The sequence below is a fragment of the Mugil cephalus genome, chromosome 19 (genome assembly GCF_022458985.1).
Source record: "Mugil cephalus isolate CIBA_MC_2020 chromosome 19, CIBA_Mcephalus_1.1, whole genome shotgun sequence".
NCBI classification, from domain to species: Eukaryota; Metazoa; Chordata; class Actinopteri; order Mugiliformes; family Mugilidae; genus Mugil; species Mugil cephalus.
In genome coordinates, this window is record NC_061788.1 from 5,993,076 (window position 1) to 6,014,452 (window position 21,377).

The window sequence follows — 21,377 nt, forward strand, 5'->3', positions numbered from 1 at the left end:
TAAATATACTACAAACGAACATTGGCTTTGGTAGAGTTACAAGTTCATCATGCTCTCTCCACCTCACAATTGTGGACATGACCTTTTTCTTTTTTAATATATATATATATTTCTTTGTCTTTCTCCTCGCGTGTCCCGATGAATCGAACGTGGACTCAGATCATGCCGCTCTACAGAACCGTAACAAGAGAAAAAACTTTACAATTTCATGCATACAGATAGGTTTTAATGCTTCAAAAGACATACAAGAGTGGATGGCCACAGTAAACTTGGATTTATTGACATAAAACCAATATATCTTCTATCCTCTTTTATTCCTTACACAGGTTTGACAAGACTGTGGAAACAAACAAACAAGACAAGACAAAACGGAAAATCTACAAAATAAAATAAAAACAGAAACAAAAACAATGGCAGCATCACTGCTGGTTCTGGAAATTTACAAAAAATTGTTCTTATTTTATTATTATTATAATTATAATTATTATTACTGAGAGCAGAGAGTGTTAAATTTGGGTGTACTGCATCACAATGAAAAGTAAAAGCCGAGGATCTACAAGCATATTGAGCTAACAGAAATGGTTCAAGTCACATATTTGAAGATTCTTTTTTTTTTTTTTTTTTTTTTTTTTTTTTTTACTTAAAAAGGAAACAAAACAAACCTACGTATGAAGAGCTGTAAAAAAAAATCTGTGGTAGATACTAGTGGTCATAAGCATAGAGAGTGCATAGTTTGAAACACAGAGCATTGTTACAATAAGAGCAAAAATATTTATTTTAGTTTTGTTGACGCCGCGTGAGAAAACTTTTTCATCTGACTAAGCTGGTAACTTCTACTGTTGTGTTAAAGTCGTTTCCCATGTTTAGAAAAAGGATTCCAAGCCACGTTACTTAAAGCTAAAAAAAAAAAAAAAAAAAAGAAAAAGAAAATAATTGCATGTGAAAATCTTTGGTGGAAGTGTGTCACACACCAAACACAACTTTTGGAGCATTTCCCTTTGGCCCAATCGCTTCATGTCCACTTTTCAGCTCCATCAGTTCGATGCAGCAACGACGATCCAAGGAAAAAAAAAATAAAATAAAATAAAAAAATATATATATAAAGCAACGGCACGCAAAAGCCAACCTATTTTCATCTCGTCATTCCAACATTTGGACACATTTCTTATCTGCGCGGTCCGCTGAAGCAGGAGATAACATACAGCGCCATGCTGCACTCATCTGTGAGTGGATATGTAGGGAAATGGCATGCAGATACCACCACTGAACATAAGAAAGAAAGAAATTAAAAAATAAAAATAAAAAAAACAAAACAGATGCAGCAAAGATCCACCCGATGGGGTGGGTTAAGCGGGGGGCCGCTGGTGATGGGAGTTATCATCGCCACAAATTCTTTTTTTCTTTTTTTTTTCATTCAAACAACACAAACTAGAAAAATACATAGCACCACAGAAGAGAGAAAATAATAGCACCTAGGTTTTGATTTCTTTGTGTTTTCATTCAAATGAGACATCATCTCCCACTGCATAGTTAGACAGACGAGTGTTTCAGGAAAACATACAGAAGCTGTTTATTAAGTTAATGATATTTGCCACCAAGGCAAGGTGTTGTGTTCAGAGGGCACAACAAAAAAAAAAGAAACAAAAAAAAAGGAGGAATGTACTGTTACTTTTTTTTGTTTGTTTGCAAATCAACTGTCACATAATATCACAGAGCTGGTTTTCGTCTTTTTATTTCCATTTTGCTCTTAAATTACAACAAGGTGTGCTCCACATCTGCAAAAAGACAGGACTCCCCAATTTTTCTTTTCCTTTTTCTTTTCAATTTCCAAGTCCAATTTCCTCTCTTTCTGAAATTTAGATGCTGTCCCCGTATCCATGGTCTCCTACCTCAAAAGTAATAAAGTCACATGCATGTTTTGAAGCCAGAAGCAATAAACATTACCGGGAAAAATATACAGAATGTACTTACAAACATAAAAATTATTTTATATATATTTATATATATATATAAGTCCCATTTGGAGATAATGGGGAGACAATTATGCACAAACGAAGCTCCTGTAGTGAATGAGCAAACCAAAACATCAAAAAGTAGGGAAAGCAGGGAGATGAGGGAAAACAGGAGATCAAAACTGAAGAAGAGAAAAGAGCCAAATCTGATGGAGTCCATGGCAAACGCTGCGACCGTCTGGAACGGCTGCAGCTCTCAGGGTCGCCTTCGTTCTTTGGGAAGTCAAAAAAAAGTGTGATGACACGGGGCTAGGTTGTGTGTGACTGAAGTGAGTGAGTGAGTGTGTACTGAGTAGGAGGCAGGATCTGACATCCAGTTTCAAAACTTGCATGTGATGGAGAAGGCACACTGAGGTTTCAAGGTTATTTTCCTCTATTCCTACAGAATTTCACTGTATTCTCAACTTGATTTCATTTTACTCATACTTGTTGCTTTATGGAAAAAAAAAGTTACTTTTTTACAAATAGAATTGTCCTGTTCTTTTTCAATTGTTTTTTTTTCTGAGAAAACAAAAAAAAATATGCTTTTTTTTTTTTTTTTGCTCAGTGAAAAGTCTTAGCCGACGAAACAGACGGGCCCCACTTCGAATCCAAACTTCTGCGTGGAGCCGCCAAAGTCGTTGAACATGATGTCCACAAATGGCACCTGTTCCACCTTTGGTGTGTTGATCTCAAGTACTGTCTTTTCATAGCCCTTTTTCAGCTGTGGAGAGAGAGAGGAGACACAGCAGGAAGGAGAATTTAAAATAAAAATAAAAAACATCGGGGCTCTTCTTTAGTTCTTTTGCAGGGCAGATAGAACAGAAATAGGCAGTAGTCATCGATAAAAAAACACACACACAAACTAGAGCTGGGCAGTATACCGGTTCATCCCGAATATTATATATTACCAGTGTTGTTTTCTGTTGTGATATGAATTTCTAATATACTGGGATACCGTGTATTTGATTACACAGCGTTTGGAACGTTTCAATGTAGCGCTTCTAAACACGTGTGGTGCAGACTGCGTTACTGCGAGGCGTGGTGAAGATGGAAAGGTCCAAAAAAAAGAAGCAGCAGAACGAGAGATGCCATGTTGGTTGTCTTTTGTTTTGTTTTTTAAGGTGACCCGATGTTAGCTTTTTATTAATGAGAAAAAAAAGTTGCACAATAACTACATTTATTACGGTAGCTGGTCACGCTGCTATAGAAGAGAGTAGCAAATTAGGGTCAATCATTTGGGTCAAAACAAACCACTGGTGGTAAATACGACTCCCCCCGTAGTCTGTGTTTATTTTGTGTAACTAGCATTTGTTGGCTGGAAAGCAAGTGAAATAGCTAACATTAGTCAGGCAGACACATATATAATGTTGTTGTCCTGTCATTTGAGTTCAGCATCAACATTCGCTACTTTGACTTTTTAACACAAATTTTGAATTTTTTACATCATGGCTAACAAATCTGACGAATGACATTAGCTAACGTCAGCATCATCATGATTAAGTGTTTGCCGCACACGTACACATAGACTATCAGGATGCCACGGCTTTCCACAGTTTTTGGCCCTGTGAGAAAATCTCAGTAGAGTTTCAGCTTTTAAGCTGTTCAAAGAACAATGCAGCAGCGTCTCCTACGTTTTCACCCAAAAGGGGGCGTAAGGTTATTCTCTTCCATTCACATTACAGACATAGTAGTATAAATATGTTTAAATGTGAATAATTATGTAAAAATAAATGAAACTGTAATTGTCTGTTTCTTCGTTTCATCTTGATAACATTTAATTCTTTATTTTTTTATTTTTTTAACTCCGAGCTGTAAATGTCCCAACGTTTAACACAGGGCCATGCAAACCTTTTTTTACTACAAGCATCTACTGCATTAATGAATCTGTCAACTAGTAGAAAATGTTATAAAACCATGAAAAAAAAAAATACAATACTGTGGTACAGTCAGAATTTTGAAAAATACTGTGATATACAGTTTTGGTCATACCACCCAGCCCTAACGTACACACACTTTTTTTTTTTTCCCCACTTACCGCACAGCCATCGACCACGGCACGGATGTAGGGGTTGTTATCATAAGACATCTCCTCATCGTTGGAGCCCAGGAAGCGGATGGCCTTGTCGTAGTTGTCCTGCTCCTGGTCGTGCCAGGCCACTGACTGGTAGCAGTTGTATGTCATGTTCTGCCTGGCTGCTGCACTCAGCAACCTCAGGAAAGTCATCTGGACCACACCGATGGGGTTGCCCTCCGCATCCACGTAGGAAAGCTGCACAAAAAGATCACAGATGAAGTTGAGCTTTAAAACAAAAAAAAAAAAAATGACAACAAAAACGTATAAGGGGAGAATGTAAAGAAAAACAGGAACGATTTCCTGAACACACTGGCAAGATTCTCTGTCACTATGAATTAATGTGGTCATTTGTTTTCCTGTTTTATTGCCATCTAGGACATATTTTCTACTATTGGAAACACCGTCAATAGTAGGCGTATACAAGGAGTTAATATCCTCAAAGAAAACTAAAAGAACTTCCTTTATCCAATAATATACTGCAGCCTATTGACCTAATCAATAAAGCAGGAAGCTGATGTTAATCGCCCTTCAACAAATCCTATGAAAGGAACTAAACCAACCTCAGTACTTTTAAATATCTCGTTTTTTGCACTCAGATTCCTACTGGAAAAACTACATAGATGTTTAGTTGTTGTTCTCAAGAACGGCTCGAAAGAGATGTCGGTTTTGGCAAATGTTGCAAAACAAATACTAAGGCAACAAAAAGTGCATTTGTTGGTCTGTTTTCATCTGTGGATCTGTACAAATTTAGTGCACTGCTGAATCTTACACCACCACACTGGGACTAGATTAGGCTACAGGCCAAACTGGGGCTGATGAATGGAGCCAGTGCTTTAAGGAAACTGCAGTTCCTAAAATGGCCACTTGAGGCAGCCTTCAAAAGTGAGTTGATCTCAACAGACCTCCATGTCCAAACAAACATGATTACAGTATAATTACTCCATTCAGACCATGACATCTCTTTAAATTATATCAAATTGTTAGAGTATTAAAGTTCCATATTTATATGCAGTGAGTGTCTTAGACTGAAATCTAAAATATTACGCATCTGTCAGCTTTTTGATCTTTCGTGAAACTAGTCGACGCTGAAAAACTGTCAACGTTACCAGTCTCATCCCTGCATAACAAATATGTCTAAATGTTAAGATGAGGAGGAGGAGGATTGGTGCAGCTGAAGTCTAAATGGAGAAAAAACTCATGTTCAAAGTAAAAGAATAAATAAGATAAACATAAGTGAACAAATAATTTAAGTTTTAAATTGTGCAATTTAAAAAGAAAAAACTAATATGAACAAATTATAGCGGAATCATGAAAAAGTATCAATCTAAATAGAGAATATGTTGCCGTAATGATATGTTAATTGTGAATTAACCCATGATTAACCTAGAATCCGGCTTTTCTAACTAGTCTTGGTGAAAACTGAGCTCATTAAGCTGATTACAGGGCTCTGTAGAATAACCTTTTTTTTTGTTTTTTAATGTCTCCAAACGTCTATGTGCATACCAACCATCAGGAACCCATTAGATCCACGCGGTCGCTTCGTCTTTCAGACAAACGGGACTTACTGAAGGAAGGCAGAGCGCATGCAGCATCCATGCCGTGCAGCCAGAGCAGAGTCCTTACATGTTCTTTCTCGGCTTACTCACTTTGCACAAAAGCCAAAACTTGCACACACATGCATGGAAAAAAAATAAGAGTACTGACACTCAGGTTTGACAGGAACGGAGATCTAATCAGGATTTCCAGGTTGGCGCCAATGATTGATAAACGTTCGTTCCATACTTATCGTCTCTGAGTGTCAGCACTGCGACTCAAATAAAAATAAAATCCTCGGAGTGGCCGGGTAGTCCCATGCTTTTAATGTCTTTTACCCCACCACTCCTTATCCCCCTCCATTCCAGCAGCGTGTGGATCCAGCCCGACATCGCCAGGGTAACGTTACCTCTTCATCATCACAGTCGCAAGTCAACACTGACTGAGTACCCAGAAGCCCCTGGGTGGTGACTGAGTGCCGGGCCTGTTTGACTCAGGGCTCCTCCGCCTGGATCTAAGTAGCGTTTAAGGTGAGGCGCTGGGAACGTAAGTGCAGCTGAATGGAAACAGCGGAGAGGCAATTTGTGGGGTATAGACGATGAGCCTGTTGAAGGTAAACAAAACTCTGAGACGTTTTGTCCACACTATTAAATGGTTCCGCCTGTGGAGGCTTCCTGAGTCATGGCGGCGTCGAGGCACGCAGTCACTCTTAAGAGATGCTCTCTTAATGCAGCAGAGGTATGTTAAAATCCACCAGATGCCAAATGGCTATTTTCTCCACATTTATTTCTCGCCTGTGGGGTGCACAAACCTCTCCTCCATTCCCTTGTAAGAGCATCCCTCATGTTGTTGGACTGAAGGTGAGTGCAGCTTGTGCTGAATCATGCCCCGCCCCACCAGTAAGTTAAAAACCAACCAGCAAGGTGCCACCAATGTCTATACATACATTATACAGCAGAACCAGAACCATGCAGAGCCTTAGGCACACAGAATCCAGGCCTCGGCCCGGATTCTGGGACCGCAGGCAAGGCCACTTACCAGGGAACCTCTCTTGTAGTGACTATACCATGTGCCCGGTGAGTCTTTGGGCCATTTTGCCATTTTGCTCTGCAAAATATAAGAGGCGTTCAGGGAAGGGAAAGGGACTTAGGCAAGTCGGGAGCTTACCAGTTTACCACGTTTGAATTCACTGAACCAGGAACCAGGATTCTCCTTAACCCAGGATGTGAGCCTAGCCTAGGGGCATGGATCAACAAAGAGGCAGAAGAGGAGGAGGAGGAGGGAAAAAACAGTAGTGTTACAGAAAGAAAACAGATCAGACAGAAATCCCACATCCAACTCTCAGTTTTGTTTTTGTTATTTTTTTTCTTCTTCCGTTTGTCCTCTCAGGAGTCTTCCGGACCTGAAACGGCATCCAGGGAGATCAACAGAAAACCAGAAGCCGCAACGTCATTTTGTACAGTACAAACTGTAGCTGGCGGTTAATTGTTCCTTAAAAATTCATGAGTACACAGTGATTAATTAAGAAGTGATCGCCCGCGAGGAGGCTCCCAGGGCCGTCGCGGCCTCCACCTCCCGCCGCGGCGCGCTTACGCCGTCACAAGCCGCGAAATGACCGACGGGGCGGCGCTCTAATGGTCTCCGCCGTGACAATGATGAATTTCTCAATAATTACAGAGAAGGGTTTGATACGGGACTGTCATCAGTAGCTTAATGCGGTAATGAATGATGGGCTAGAGAGCGCTTATCGCTGGGGGACGGCATACATTAGACACACGCTGCCTCGGAGGTGACCTTCACCAGAGAAGGAACGATATCCTTGCTTTGACTTTCCATTTCTCTACATTCTGACGTCTGGATTTGGGATTCTTCAAAGAACGCGGACACTGTTAAGTGTGAACTCTTGTAGTAACAGTGGCAAGCATGCAGGGGAGTCATTTCTTTTTTCGTCACAGTGCGCGTGTTAGCGCTGTGACAGGCGCAGGCTTTTCTTTTCACCCCTGACACAAACGAGAAGAGCCCGTCGCCGGCGCGCTATAAAAAGTCTGCTTCATTATTCTCAGCTTAAGCAAACTCCCGCTCCTCTGAGGCCTGGTGAGTGGGATCATTAAAATGGCTGTAGAGCTGTGCTATTACACAGCCCTCCGCTTGTCAAAAGGCGGCGTTTCCCAGCGCCTCACCTCACCTCACCACGCTTCCACACCTCCCTCCCTCCCTCCATCACCGCGCGCTCGCGCGTAACAAACCAAAAGTCTTCACGACGCGCCTGTCACCTCCCGGCAGCTTTCACAGGTGATAAAGTCCTTAATGACAGTCTATCTAAAAACAGCACTGAGCGCGACGGGTTGGATGAGTGTGTTTGAGACAGCGCCTTGTCAGAGACAAACTGAGATTTTTGCATGTTTGTAAAATAACTTGGACCCTCGTGGGACGTGTAGGAAGAGCCGGTGAATCATCTTCCCGACGTGTTCTCGGCAGCAGCACCGTCGCGCGATCTCACGGAGGCTAATTATACGAGTACACGAGGAGGTACAATAGAGTCACTTGCGTTGCGGCGCTATTTATAAACCACGCACGGCAGTTAGTCCCAGATGTTAGGGGAAAGTATTTCACGTATTTCAGCGTTTTGCTTACGTTACTCCTCTGTCAATCAAACCTGGAAGCTGAAAGTAGCACAAATATTTAGTGTTTTTTTAACACTTCAAGCAATTCTGCTGACTGTCTGTAGGTGTTTTTTTTTTTAATGTACGCGTGACCAGACTCACCCCTTCAGACTTCTTATCTGGGTAGATGCAGCTTTCTCCTCCTGCTGTGAAGTTGCAGTAAACCTTGAAGGAGTCCCGGGAGCAGCCCTGGTTTGGATCGATCCAGTACTCACCTGAACAGATGAAGAGGGAAGAGAAAGGGTGCAATTTTTAACCTGTCATTCATAATTCCTGCGCTCACTCGGATTAAATAGAGCGACACAAAGGAAATAACGGCAAGACCACATACGATGAGAATATCAGGTCTTGTGAGTCTGCGTGAGAGGACAGACTCAACAGAAGCCACTCTTTTCCTTTTACTAAACGTGATACAAACCATCGGGGAAGTCGGGGTGGCAGAGCTGCAGGTCCTTGCAGGTACGAGCGGGGTTGCCCTGTGTGCCCAGCGGGTGCTTCATCTGCTCGATCTCCAGCTTCAGGGAGTTGAGTGAGCCGAAGATTTCCTCCATGCCGTCGTCGTAGTCTTTGTAGTTGGCGTCCATGGGTGCGTCGTCCATCATCTGGCTGGCGTCGATGTTCCTGCGCGTCCTGCCCTTCATGGGAGCGTGGATGGGGAGCGGGTGGATGACGTCTCCGGGAGGGCCCTGTTGTGGAGAGGAGGAGGAGGAGGAAAAGAGGCATACGGCAGTTAGTAATGAGAAAGGGGTTTATCAAAATGTTCTTTGAATATGTGATGAACATCGTATGATGATCATGTCATTTACTTACAGGAGGACCAGGAGGTCCGGGTACACCACTCTCTCCCTTAGGTCCAGTTTGACCCTGAGCAGGGCAAATAAAACAAACGGCTTAATATCGTTACAGGGGTGTCATGATTAGGGATGGGTATCGGTTTTATCCGATGCTGGTGCCAAACCGGTACGCTTGAAATGCCAAAATCGGCCTTGCTTTTCAGTCTGGTTACTACCGTTTGCATCAGCACCGGTATCATTATGGTACTGAGTATCGGTACCCATACCTAGTCAGGATAAATACTTTTGCAATTGTTTCTTATAGAAGGCAGCTCTCAGTATTGACTTACCGATGACCCCTTAGCTCCTTTGGGACCTGGAGGACCCTAAAGACACAAAGATGATGGAGTAATCAATACCGGTTCACTCGTTACACTTGCAGCCATATGACACATGTGATTAGTGCTGTCTTACAGGTAATCCTGGTGGGCCAATGGGTCCGAGCGGACCAGAAGGACCAGCAATACCCTGAAGGAAAAAGGGATAACAGAGGAAGCCTTGTTTATTCCTGAAGCAAAAACATTGACAAGAACAGGGGATTTTAACATCACTTTGGACTAAATAATGGCACAAATACAGCTGGCCTGCGTAGAATTATGAGTGTGTGTGAGAGCATACTAGAGGCCGATGACTTCAGTGTCCAGCAAGTTTTTACTTACATTGTCTCCCTTGGGACCAGATGATCCTGGAGGACCAGGAAGACCTCTATCACCCTTTTCTCCTTGTTCACCTGGGGGTCCAATAAGGCCGATAAGACCTGGATGACCCTAAGAACAGAGAATGAAGTATGACATCAAAACAATGCTCAAAAATACACCATCACAAACAACCCTCTAAACATCAGCTTTAGTAGATCAAACATTCAGCTGAGCTGGGAAGCTACTGGACTTGCTCACCTTTTCTCCCTTGACACCAGAATCTCCCTTCAAACCAGGTAAACCAGGAGGACCCTATGAGAGAAATGTCACATTGAAGAAGAGATAACAGTTATTGAGACCAGACGAGAACAAGCGTTATGTGAGATACTTCATTTCAAAGGCGAGGAGTCACTTCTACTCACCATGGGTCCAGGAGGTCCATCAGGGCCTGGAGAACCAGGTAGCCCTTGCTCTCCCTGAAAAGAAATATCAATTATACAGCTGACAGGAAAGCACTGGTGTCTATACCCTTAGCTACATGCTGCTTTAACATTACCACACAATGTCAAGATACAGATCTGATGAAACTATGCGTTGGTAAGAAACTCCCTACTTACAACTGCACCAGGTATTCCTCTGAGACCTTCAGAACCAGGCTTGCCAGGTGATCCCTGAGGGCCAACAGGACCTGTCTTTCCTTGGGGACCTTCTAGACCAGGTTCTCCCTTTGATGCAAAAACAGGGTTAGCACAGACTGTTTGATACGCCAATAGTACGAAAAAATGAGCAAAAATCCAATAAGTTAAGTTACCTTGGCTCCCTTCTCTCCTTGTCTTCCTTCAGGTCCAGCTGCTCCCGGAGGTCCCTTTGTCCCCAGATAAAGATTAATGTTATAGTTTACAAAAGAACGGCATTTTAGCATTTTGATACAGATAACCCTCCGCATGCGAGAGAAGGTGAGAGCGCAGGCTGGTACTTACTCTCTTTCCTGGTGGTCCAGAGGGACCAGATTCTCCAGTAGGTCCAGGTGAGCCCTAGTTTAACATAAAAAGCAAAACAATTTAACATTTAAATGACTACTTACATCTATTATTAACGACACACAGCATTTTGTAAAACAAACACAAGCACTCACAGCCTGACCGGCCTCTCCGTCATCTCCCTTGTCGCCTGGTGGACCGTCTAAGCCCTGAATTAGAACAGAACAGAACAGAACCTCAGCTGTGATGCTTCACATTTAAAACAGTATGAAGTCTAAAGTTCATTCACAGACGATGACGCTATACTTACAGCTGGACCGGGCTCTCCAGGAGGTCCTGGGTCACCGGGGAAACCGCTTGGACCCTGAATTTTAACAAAGGCGGCATTAAAGTTTCTGACACGATACATTTGCTGTCACTCTAATCACCCTTGTGCATTGACTTTTACTATGTAATGGTGGAGTAGAACTTACCGGGCTGCCTTTGGGACCGTCATCTCCAGGAGGACCTTTAGGACCAGGAGGTCCAGCAGCACCAGCGGGACCAGACTCTCCCTTTTCTCCACGCTCTCCTCTTGGACCCTAGAATAACACAGCCGGTGCATTAGCGGTCCAGATCGCTTGCAGTTAAGCTATTGACCTATCAAGCATTAATTTTCTTTGGTGGTAAAATCGTTTTTAGAATCAGATAACTCACTGGTGGGCCGTTTTCTCCCTGCAGTCCGGGCTCTCCTGTTTCACCAGCGTCTCCCTGTTAGAAAAAAAAAAAGAGAAGACGTATTAGCGGGTGATAGAAACACACATGCATTAACGGAAGGGTGATTTGTTGATCGAACACGGTTCTAAAATTCCCATCATTTACAGCAGCCCTCGGTGTCCCGGCGCCCTTGTCACCCAAATGGGAATAGAAAAAGATGACACACGAGATTTCGATCCATCAGCGTGGGCAGATTGGGCGGATGGAGCAAGGAGGGCGCTGACCTCACTGTTCTCCCCAGACCCTGCCCATATATCTTGTCCTCGTCCTCTTGCCTTATTGGACGGTCGCCCTGTTGACTCACCTATATGCCAGGCTCTATCGTTATTCACTGTCACATAAGCCTGCAGCCCTCGGTGCCGGGGTTTAATGCAGATGCAGGAGGCCACACCTGTTAACGCGAGAAAAATACCCACCCGGTGTCATGTTTGGGAGACGAGTAAGCCAATCGATGGCGCAGTTCTGCCGAGCCAACAACAAGCTGAGCGGTGATGTGTTATGATAAGCACATCCAAGACTCCCTCTAGCACGAACAACAGCTCTGTATTGTGAACATCAACCGATATTCTAAATTAGTGCCTCGGCCGCGTTCCAAAAGTGCTCTTGCTGCTGTCAAGAAATTCACTCTAAGCAGTTGGTATGCCTGTTTAAAAGCATGACTGATCCTTCGGTATTAGCGCCGCGCTTTATGCAACGTTGCATTCGAGGAGCCCACCCCACCCGCCCCACAGATCTTGCCTCCAATCCTTGTGTCCAACAAAAGGGGCCGCTGGTAAAAATGTGCTGAGAACAGGGAAAGCGAAGGGGTATGAAAGACAGCTGCTCATCACAGATATATGAGGGATGTGTTTACAGAAAAAAAAAAAAAAAGCCCCTCTGCCTGCCAGCTCCCCGGGCTGGCTAATAAAATGCCACATCAGCTGAGGCGCGATTAGCCCGCGTTTGTTTGCGCGGGATGAGGACAGGCTATCCACCGGGACGTTATGAAGGACCAAAAGGTGATTCTATCGAATGAATCGGATAAAATGAAATCACGCCGTCACTACAGACAGACAGCGATGTGAAAGTGCAGGGCGCAGCACTCCGGCGGAAAGCTGCCAAAGCAGGCCTTTTCATAATGAAAGAGCAGCGACAAACGAGGGCCGTGGCTGATTTTTATGAGAGCCGTCTTTAATAATGCATTCGTCCTCTTAGAATTTCAGCACGATGCCTTTGACTATTTATTCATACTCCCTCCACCCAGCAACACTGTCGGGGGATGCGCAGCCTGTCCATTAGATTTGGTGTGCATCTGTCACTCTGTGTGGCAGGACGAAATGATCATGGCCCATTTAAAAGGGTATCATATAAATAGGCGTGTGAAATATTAATGGCTGCAAAAGCCTCGTAAAGAGGGATCGTTCGCAGTCTTTACCAAAGAGCACAGAAACAAACTGAAATGCTGAATCTGCCTTTTTGCAAAAGTGCTGCTGGGGCTGGCGTCTCCTTTCTGGAAGGTGGGTCACGGGAAACACAGGCACACACACAGAAAAACACGGGATAATGTTCCTGGAGACAATGAATGCACCACTTCTGTGTAATTATGTGCACAGAATCCTCTCTGAAATCTCCACCCACATCTGTGCGAGCTACAAAAGACCACGAACTGCTACCTTTTCTCCAACAGCACCAGGGTTTCCAACACCACCAGGTGGTCCTTGAGGGCCATCAGCTCCTGGGGGTCCAGAGGGGCCTCTGGGACCAGGGGGACCAGGTGGACCCTATAGGCAAAAAAAAAAAAAAAGCATTTCAGCTGCATATCTCCTACTAAATAATAAATAACAGTCTGAACGTGTGTAAACTAAACTCTTACCATTTGACCAACGTCTCCAGTTTCACCTTTCTCGCCAGGTGGACCAGGCAAGCCCTAAAGAGTTTGAAAAGGATTTAATCAAGTCGCTTCATCATTCTCAAACACATTTCAGAATTTCTATTGTTCACCGCAGTCCGCACCTGCAGCCCAACTGGGCCAGGAGGTCCGGGGAATCCTCTTGATCCATCGTCTCCCTTCTGGCCGAACATACCCTGCTGACCTCTGGGACCAGGCTCACCATCTGCACCCTGCACGGAGCAACAGACGATGAGGTGCAATGGACCGACGGACAGACAGGGCGTTACATAATCTGAAAACACAACCCAATATGGACACTTACAGCAGGACCTGGAGCTCCAACGGGTCCTTGAGGGCCAGTGGGACCAGGTGGACCCTGAAAAGAGAGACAGGTGAAAATGAACAGGAAGTAGAAGCGATGAATGAATGGTGACTTCTCTTTAACGCAGTAAACGGACAAACAGCTTACATGCTCTCCTTTGTCGCCCTTGCTTCCTTTCTGGCCTGGCTCTCCGAGCTCTCCCTGTGAAATGAAATCGTCACAGTGTGAAAGTGTTAACGCACATAAGGAGGGGGAGAGGTTGTGTAATGTTAAACAATATCAAACAATCACCACAACAGAAGATGACATAGAAAAGAACGCTGAAGAACTGCATCCAACCTCTTGAGAGGATTGTTTTTTTTTCAGATGTGCCTACAGATATTTCCGTGACATCTCTACTTCTGTGACAAATGGTGACAAAAAGACTTTTGAAGGGGGGGCTTATCGTGATGGCTGCGTCACTGGAAGTAACAGCTACTGGAGTAGAATAAAAGTGTTTGCACGCAAAAGTGTTTTAAGGAACAACGCTAATAACTACTGAGGCCAAAGGCGTCTCCTTTTGGTTTTGAGACAATGCTCTTCGTGAGGCAGTGTTAGTCTCCTAAATATCAGCCCCGTAGTTGCCTGTTCCCCGTGGACAGGACTTATAATGAGAAAGTGTGTGAATGTGTGTAAACATTAGCTTGCAAGATCCTCTTTATCTGCATGGCAAATACCCTCTGTTTCCTCGGTGTCCGTGGACACCGCAGGGACTATTGTAAGGCCGGTTAAGAACCGAGGCGTTCTTCAAAGGATAAGAGATTATCCTCTGAGAATCTCTGTAGCTGATCTTCCTGCAAATGTTTTTAGAGGGGATGAGTGGTCGCTCTCGCTTCTGAATACTAAAGGGTCACTTTCACACATTGTGTCACTGCCAGAAAACTCCTCCCTCTCCTCTCCTCTGCCTGTTTGTGCAGAGAGCGGTACAAAGCAGCAACAAGGCCGCTTTGCCATTTAAAGATCTGTTAATCGATGCAAACTCTGTCGGACAAATTCCCCTAAGAGCGTTTAAGGTCACAGAGAAAGAGGCAAGGGAGGGTATCTGGCCGAGCTCTGGCCGAGGTATATTGTGTGCGAGGAACATCAAATCACTTCGGCGCCCCTTTACTAAATTGCGTTTCTGCGCTCGGGTAGGGAATCAAGTAACGGAAAGTTCACCTTGTCACCGTCCTCTCCAGGTGGTCCCGGAGGTCCTCCTGGTCCTGGCAGACCCACGGGTCCCTGAATACCATCTCTTCCAGCTGGTCCTTGAGGTCCTTTCTCTCCCTTTAGGTACAACACAGTACAACAATTTTTAACATCCCAACTAAGTAATCAATTGACATAAAGTGAGTTGAACTGATATTTCAGTGCCTTATTATTGTGTCTATGTAATGCCATGTGTCTGTACATATGTCACCTTTTGTATTTTAGTACCGTCTGTCTGGACAGTAAAGTTGTATTCTATTTTATTTGTACGGCAAAGTGATTTATGCTGTTCTTACCGGTCCACCTTTCTCTCCAGCAGGGCCAGGGGGTCCTTGTGGGCCTGAACGTCCAGGGAGACCTGTAGGTCCAGCTGGGCCAGCAGGACCACGCTCACCAGGAGAACCCTACAGCGCACCGTGAATTAGTTAGTTAGTTATAAAGACGTCTTAATGCAACCTTATCAAATATGTCAGACCTCTATTAAGTACCAACGCATGTCATTCTGTCATTCATTTATGTAGGAGCATGCAACAACCAAGGGTGGGAACTCCACTATGAAGACAAATTGAGGATGTGGATGCAGTAAATGTTACTCACAGCAGGGCCAGGTGGGCCGTGAGGACCCTCATTCCCTTTCAGGCCGTGAGCCCCCTGCAGAACAAAATAAAACGAAAGCTTCAGAAAACAAACACATCTGCCGGGGAGGCACACATCCTGCCTCGCACTGGACGCCCTATCTTCAAACAGGCTCAGCGTGAGATGGGCCAAACCTCCTACATCCTCCGAAGCAGAGGCTGAGAGCAGATGGGGGAGGAAAGTTTTTCGCCAAAACTTCTGCAAACATCTTTTACATTACAAAGAAGGCGTCGTTTCTTTTCAATCCCCCAAAATGATTTCTTTCTAACAAGCCTGCAGTAAGAAAATTGCATTGCATAACTGCAAGGACATGACTTTATCAAGTTAAAATGAAACTCTTTCTCTCCTGAATACCCATCTCAGATTATTGAGGTTCACCGCATTCTTGCAGCAATATAATAGCCCAGAACTATTGTGCAACGACCAAACTGTGAGGGACACTGAATTTGTTGGAAGGTATTAATCTGTGCGAGACGCGATACTAACCACAGGGCCGGGCAGACCTCTCTCGCCAGGGAAACCTCTTTGTCCAGGAGGACCGTCCTTGCCGGCTGGGCCTCCAGGTCCGGGGTCACCCTACAGGGGGAAAGAGCACAATGTGTGGTGTTATTACATCTATGTCAGGTTACGGTGCACTGACAAATATATTAAACACAGGTTCAAGCTTCACCTTTGCTCCTTCTTTTCCTGCAGCTCCAGGTAGACCCTGCTCACCGGGTGGGCCTGGGGGTCCAGGGTGGCCACGATCTCCCATTGGTCCAGTCTCACCTGTTGGTCCCTACGATTGTAAAAAAAGAAATAAATGAAAAATCATGGATAGATAAACTAAAATATAAAGAGAGCAGAGGACACACTTTTGACTTGTAGTTTATATATATATATATATTTTTTTTTAAAAAAGGATGTTTCTCCATCTATTACAAATCGTGGTGAGGAGAAGCTAAGCATTTGCTGCGTGGGAGGCTTACTAGTCATTAAAGCCACATACAGCTCCGTTATCATGAATGTTCTCAGCTGGCAGCGGCAGAGTGGCTGGGAGGGAAAGTCTGTTAAATGTTTATACATAATGGATGAAGAGCCCGCTGCTAATATGAAAGAGGATAAACAACACTTAAGTAATGGCTCTTGAGATATAGGTAAGAGGATAAATCAATTTGCTGCTGGACTGAAGGCATGCTGAGAAAGTCTTCCTAATGATCACTTACGGGGGTTCTGTTGTCTTTTGTACATATAAATGGATGGCATCGCTTTAAGAGCTGCGCATAATGGAGGCTCGCACAAAGGGATGCACTGTGCAAGCGAAAACAAACGGCGTTGATACGTGCAAAGGTGGTGAAAATGGTGAAAGCCAGCGACTCACCTGAGGTCCAACCACACCTGGAGGACCGGGAGGACCTGTCTTTCCTTGGAATCCCTGTGTATTACCAAAACAAAAAGAAGAAAGAAATGAAATTGACATATAATCGTCTCTGCAGAAAACAGACAAGAGGCCGAGTAACGAAGCCTGTTTACTCACAGTCTCGCCTCTCTGTCCAGGGTGTCCAGGCAGTCCATCTTTACCGGCAGGTCCCTGGGGAAATTCACAAAAATCAAATGGATTTACGATAAAACTAACAAGTGAAAGGGCATAATGGGTTTCTAGAGAGAGTCGTAACTCACAGGAGGGCCCTTTGGTCCTGGGAAACCTGTTGGTCCCTGAGGCCCTGGCAAACCCTGAAAGAAACACGTGACTCCAGGTCAGTAATCAAACATCTTTAATTGAACCTTTTAATATATAACGAAAATAAACGATGGTGAAATCGTACGTACCCTCTCACCGGGAGGTCCTGGTGGGCCATCATTTCCTGAGTTACCCTGAAGAGACAGAACCGACGTTGAGCTCGTACCGTAACGCATGGAAGAAAGCGGCAGCGAAAAATGTTACGCACCTTTGGTCCAGCTTTTCCTGTTGGTCCTCTCGGTCCCCTCTCTCCTCGAGGGCCCTTGAGAAAAGAAAGGGAAAGCAAAAAAAAAATCATAAAAAGGCGCCTGAGAGACACTAATGACCTGAAAGTGTTGAGTCTAATTATTGTCTGGGGTTGGATTTCCCTTTAAGCATGCCAAGGCAGAACCTCCACTTCTGCTCATGCCAAGCCCGCCATCTGTATGTAAGCACGAGTCTGCTGAGTAAGACTAACCGTTGGTCCTCTCTGTCCGCGTGGGCCCGGCTTTCCTGCTGTTCCCTGCAGACACAAAGAACACACAGGATGATCAAAGGAGTGGCACTCGCGCCATTAAGATGCTGCATCCTCTAGAAGAATTAACCTAATGGCAGCAGACAGTGACATTTGCGGGTGCACCTCTGAGAGCGTCTTTTATCATCAATTAGGAGCCACATGTGTCAGAATCACCGACACCATTCACCGTGAGTCACGCACGAGCCGTTACGTCCGAGGGTAAAAATTACACTTTAATATACAGTATCACGAATTGTAATCAGCGACGGCACAATTACGGCGGCTCCATTTGAACCTTAATGAGAGAAAACAATTACGCTGTTTGTGCGGCTCTTAAATTTTCAAATAAGTGTTGTGAAACTGCTTTTAAAGGCGCCATTATCTCTTTCTGTCTGGAAGCCTGGTCTCGTTAAACTTTACAAATGTTTCGCGAAGATGAAAAGCTTTGCGCGTCCTTCCCCTCCCTCGTGGCGGCGAACCATTACTCTCGCGGGGCGAGCTAATGGGCCGTCCCTTAAACAAAGAGAGTGAAGCATTGCTTGGGCACCCCGAAAGTGATGAACAAAGGCTTCTGGGGGCGCAAAACGAGTCGGGGTAAGCGGCGACGAAGGGGGAGTGCGGTTGCGTTGCTTCCGCCCTGCGGTAAGAAGCCCCCGCTCCTTCGCCTCGGCCGGTGAACCTGGAGCTGGAAACCAGCTACTGCAGGGACGAGGAGGATAACGAGAGCTCACCCGAGTTCCTTTTTCTCCATTGGCACCGGGGAAACCTTGGAAACCTTGAGATCCCTGTGTGCGAGACGGAGAGTAATTAATCATTAGCGAGACAAACCTAAAACATAACATCACTTATTAATTCATTCCCTGAGACATGCTGAGCTTATTAAATACATCAGGAGCTTGTGTGCTCATAAATAAAAGCCGCTTTTTAATCATATTAGCAAATAACGCCAAATAGCACATTAATATATCCCCTGCTCTTTGATCGGAAAGCTTCAAGCACGTTCACTCGTCAGACTTTTTGATTTATTTCTTTTGTTTTATTCTCTTTCTAATACACACAGGAGTACAGCGACATACTGGCCAGCTAGATGCGCCTCTCATCTAATTAAAGTTGTTCACTTGCCTTTGGTCCTTGTCTTCCTGGGTATCCTGGCAATCCGGGAACTCCAAGTTTACCCTGAAAGAAAAAAAAAAAAAAAAGAGAAATATTGGTGTGATTTCCTGCGGGAACATTTTGAACTCATGTCTGAATCCTTGAACCCATGAGGAACATCTGTAGGGGTGATAAATCGAGACAGAAGTAGGGTTGTTTTCTCACAGACTTCATTACAGCCAGACATATTTGCAGCTGGAGGATTTGCCCCCTGCTGGCCAATAGAAAGAATGCAGGTTCAAGAAACTTAGCTTTAGCTTTTCAGTCCGGGAGGCTACATCCACACCTCCTCTCCAGCTATAAATGTAACCATGATGTAGTGCATTTATTAAATGCTGACACTTCCTATTTTTTACTCAACTTTTCCAGTATTTTTTGCACTTTCTTTTGCCACTGCTGCTGCACCTACACTTCACGAACCAAAATAGCAGGTGTGCTTGAAGATGCCCACACTTGGCTCTAAAATGAACTGTAGGATTTCTATACTACACTCATCTCCTCGTAGGAACACTCTCTGCCTACGTGCGGAAGCAAAAAGACTGAATCAGTCCCTGAATCAATCCTGCGGATGTAAACTATTAGAAGAAGATGAAGAAGAATTATTATCTAATCAAAAACATGCACCACACCAATATTTATTAGATCTGTGCTTGGACATAGAGCGGTTGGCTGGCGTGCAGCATCTAATTAAACATGAAAATGACTAAGCTGTTACCTAACATGTGAGCCAGATACAGACCAAATATCTGCTTTTGAAGTGCAGCACAATGGTGCTAATACTTAACACCATTCAGACTTCAGCACAAACACTTCACCATGAGAAGAAAACTTTTTTAAAAAAAACACAACAACAAAGCCACGCTCTCGCTCGCCGGCTAACAACTTGCCAAATCGGGCAGCGCGCGATTATGTTAGCAGTCCCGTGATGCTCTACATCTGTTCAAGACTATTCTTAAACCTTCAGTGAAGGATAATTAGGAGGCTGCGTCCTCTTCGAAAACACCAAAAAAAAAAGAAAAAAAAAAGAGCACTTTAATTTGGCAGGAGAATTGTGAGTAGCAGAAGCATTGTAAGCAACAGCGTAGGCAGTTGGACAATAAAGGATAATAAGTATCCGAATCCATTTATGCTCTCAGCTGGTTAAAGAGCTGCAGCAATAAAAACGATTGGGAAAACTGTTTTGCTTGTTAAACCCTGCAGAGCCATCATCCTAGATCAAACACGGCTGAAGATGCATCAGCTTCTCACTTTGGTTTATCTGCATATTTCAAGAGTAAAACAATGGTGCTCACCTTCTCGCCGGTGGGACCAAGAGGGCCAGCATCTCCGGGAAGGCCTGAGCGACCCTTGGGCCCCTCGGGACCGTCCTCTCCTCTGGGTCCTGCTGGTCCAAGCTCTCCCTGCAAAGATGAAGTAAACACAGAGACACTTCGTCAACAGTCAGCACTGGACCTGAAGGGTCCTTCACACCGAATCTGATGAGTTTGTTCCTTTGGCTGAAGGTTACAACAGTCGGATGCATCTCATAATTTTGCTAACTTTCGACTCTTAACATCAGATTTGCTTGGAATAATCTCGCAGATTACGATCTGGGAGTGCAGAGAAGCTTGAATGTGTTTTCCTTCGTGTTGTTCTTATACATTTACACCGAATGTCTTATCAAACTGTTGCTCCACTAGTAAAGCAATCAAAAAACCTTGAAAACTTTTCTTTCAATTCTTTTTCTTATTTTCTTCCACCATTGAGAATGAAACGTTAAATGTTTTATTAAATGTTTAATTTACGACACATTCCTAATATTTTATTTTTTATTAATTTGGTTCAGGTGGTCACCGTTGTAAAGGCTTTTACATAGTTTGTACAAATTTTCTCGCAGTTTTTCTCGACGTGTGGTGGTGCCCAGTTTCTATTCTGTTAATGGTCCAGATTGGAGAAATTGGAAGTAGGCGCGGTTGATGCGGAAAAGCAGAAAAGGTGTCAGCCCACAGTTCGATTGTTAGTCTGTCCCGGGTAGGGATTGTGTGGGTTTATGCTGAATGAACATAAAATAAAAAACAGAACAGAATGTGCCGTATTCTGCAGAGAAGGAGTTCTGCACTTGAGTTTCCTGTTAAGTATAAACTACCTGGCCTAAACTTTTTTTTTTTTCCTCGTTCTCACAGTCCCAAGCGCGAGAGCAAATTTCTGGCTTCTCTCGGAGTATGTAACAAGCTTAAAGCCGTTAGTGTAAAGTTACTGAAAGAACCGTGTTCCCTCGCCGCGGCTGCTTTAAAGCAGTTAGTGATCCTATTATTGCTCCTCTCTGTTAAGTGAGCTCCCCTTCTAGCAGGACACACGCTAAATGGCAGAGTACAAACTCATTCTGACAACCAGTCGCTGCTTCCAAGACTGGGTGGTGTGTGTGTGAGAGGTATCTGGTTAAAGGAGGTTGCAAAGCAAGCACCCACACTCGAGTACACATAAAAGGGCATCAAGCAAACTGC

General features: G+C 44.3%; 1 protein-coding gene across 2 annotated transcripts in view; it reads right to left on the minus strand.

Annotated features, from left to right (window-relative positions):
- Window positions 1–259: 259 nt before the first annotated feature.
- Window positions 260–21,377, minus strand: part of col5a1 (procollagen, type V, alpha 1) — a 67,410-nt gene continuing 46,292 nt past the window's right edge. The window contains exons 30-66 of one of the 2 annotated variants that reach the window (XM_047570111.1): window positions 20,187–20,294; window positions 18,865–18,918; window positions 18,474–18,527; window positions 17,704–17,748; window positions 17,455–17,508; window positions 17,336–17,380; window positions 17,186–17,239; window positions 17,043–17,096; window positions 16,887–16,940; window positions 16,197–16,304; window positions 16,013–16,102; window positions 15,488–15,541; window positions 15,187–15,294; window positions 14,861–14,968; window positions 13,811–13,864; window positions 13,664–13,717; window positions 13,464–13,571; window positions 13,324–13,377; window positions 13,124–13,231; window positions 11,412–11,465; window positions 11,189–11,296; window positions 11,026–11,079; window positions 10,871–10,924; window positions 10,716–10,769; window positions 10,547–10,600; window positions 10,353–10,460; window positions 10,158–10,211; window positions 9,994–10,047; window positions 9,757–9,864; window positions 9,512–9,565; window positions 9,388–9,423; window positions 9,075–9,128; window positions 8,683–8,950; window positions 8,367–8,479; window positions 6,640–6,708; window positions 4,030–4,263; window positions 260–2,715 (exon numbers count right to left, since the gene is read on the minus strand). In XM_047570111.1, the coding sequence (XP_047426067.1) occupies window positions 2,569–2,715; window positions 4,030–4,263; window positions 6,640–6,708; window positions 8,367–8,479; window positions 8,683–8,950; window positions 9,075–9,128; window positions 9,388–9,423; window positions 9,512–9,565; window positions 9,757–9,864; window positions 9,994–10,047; window positions 10,158–10,211; window positions 10,353–10,460; window positions 10,547–10,600; window positions 10,716–10,769; window positions 10,871–10,924; window positions 11,026–11,079; window positions 11,189–11,296; window positions 11,412–11,465; window positions 13,124–13,231; window positions 13,324–13,377; window positions 13,464–13,571; window positions 13,664–13,717; window positions 13,811–13,864; window positions 14,861–14,968; window positions 15,187–15,294; window positions 15,488–15,541; window positions 16,013–16,102; window positions 16,197–16,304; window positions 16,887–16,940; window positions 17,043–17,096; window positions 17,186–17,239; window positions 17,336–17,380; window positions 17,455–17,508; window positions 17,704–17,748; window positions 18,474–18,527; window positions 18,865–18,918; window positions 20,187–20,294 (3,045 nt within the window). In that variant the 3' untranslated portion in view covers window positions 260–2,568. Of the gene's footprint in view, window positions 2,716–4,029; window positions 4,264–6,639; window positions 6,709–6,768; window positions 6,838–8,366; window positions 8,480–8,682; window positions 8,951–9,074; window positions 9,129–9,387; window positions 9,424–9,511; window positions 9,566–9,756; window positions 9,865–9,993; window positions 10,048–10,157; window positions 10,212–10,352; window positions 10,461–10,546; window positions 10,601–10,715; window positions 10,770–10,870; window positions 10,925–11,025; window positions 11,080–11,188; window positions 11,297–11,411; window positions 11,466–13,123; window positions 13,232–13,323; window positions 13,378–13,463; window positions 13,572–13,663; window positions 13,718–13,810; window positions 13,865–14,860; window positions 14,969–15,186; window positions 15,295–15,487; window positions 15,542–16,012; window positions 16,103–16,196; window positions 16,305–16,886; window positions 16,941–17,042; window positions 17,097–17,185; window positions 17,240–17,335; window positions 17,381–17,454; window positions 17,509–17,703; window positions 17,749–18,473; window positions 18,528–18,864; window positions 18,919–20,186; window positions 20,295–21,377 lie in introns of both variants that reach the window. The other variant, XM_047570110.1, reaches the window with a different exon arrangement.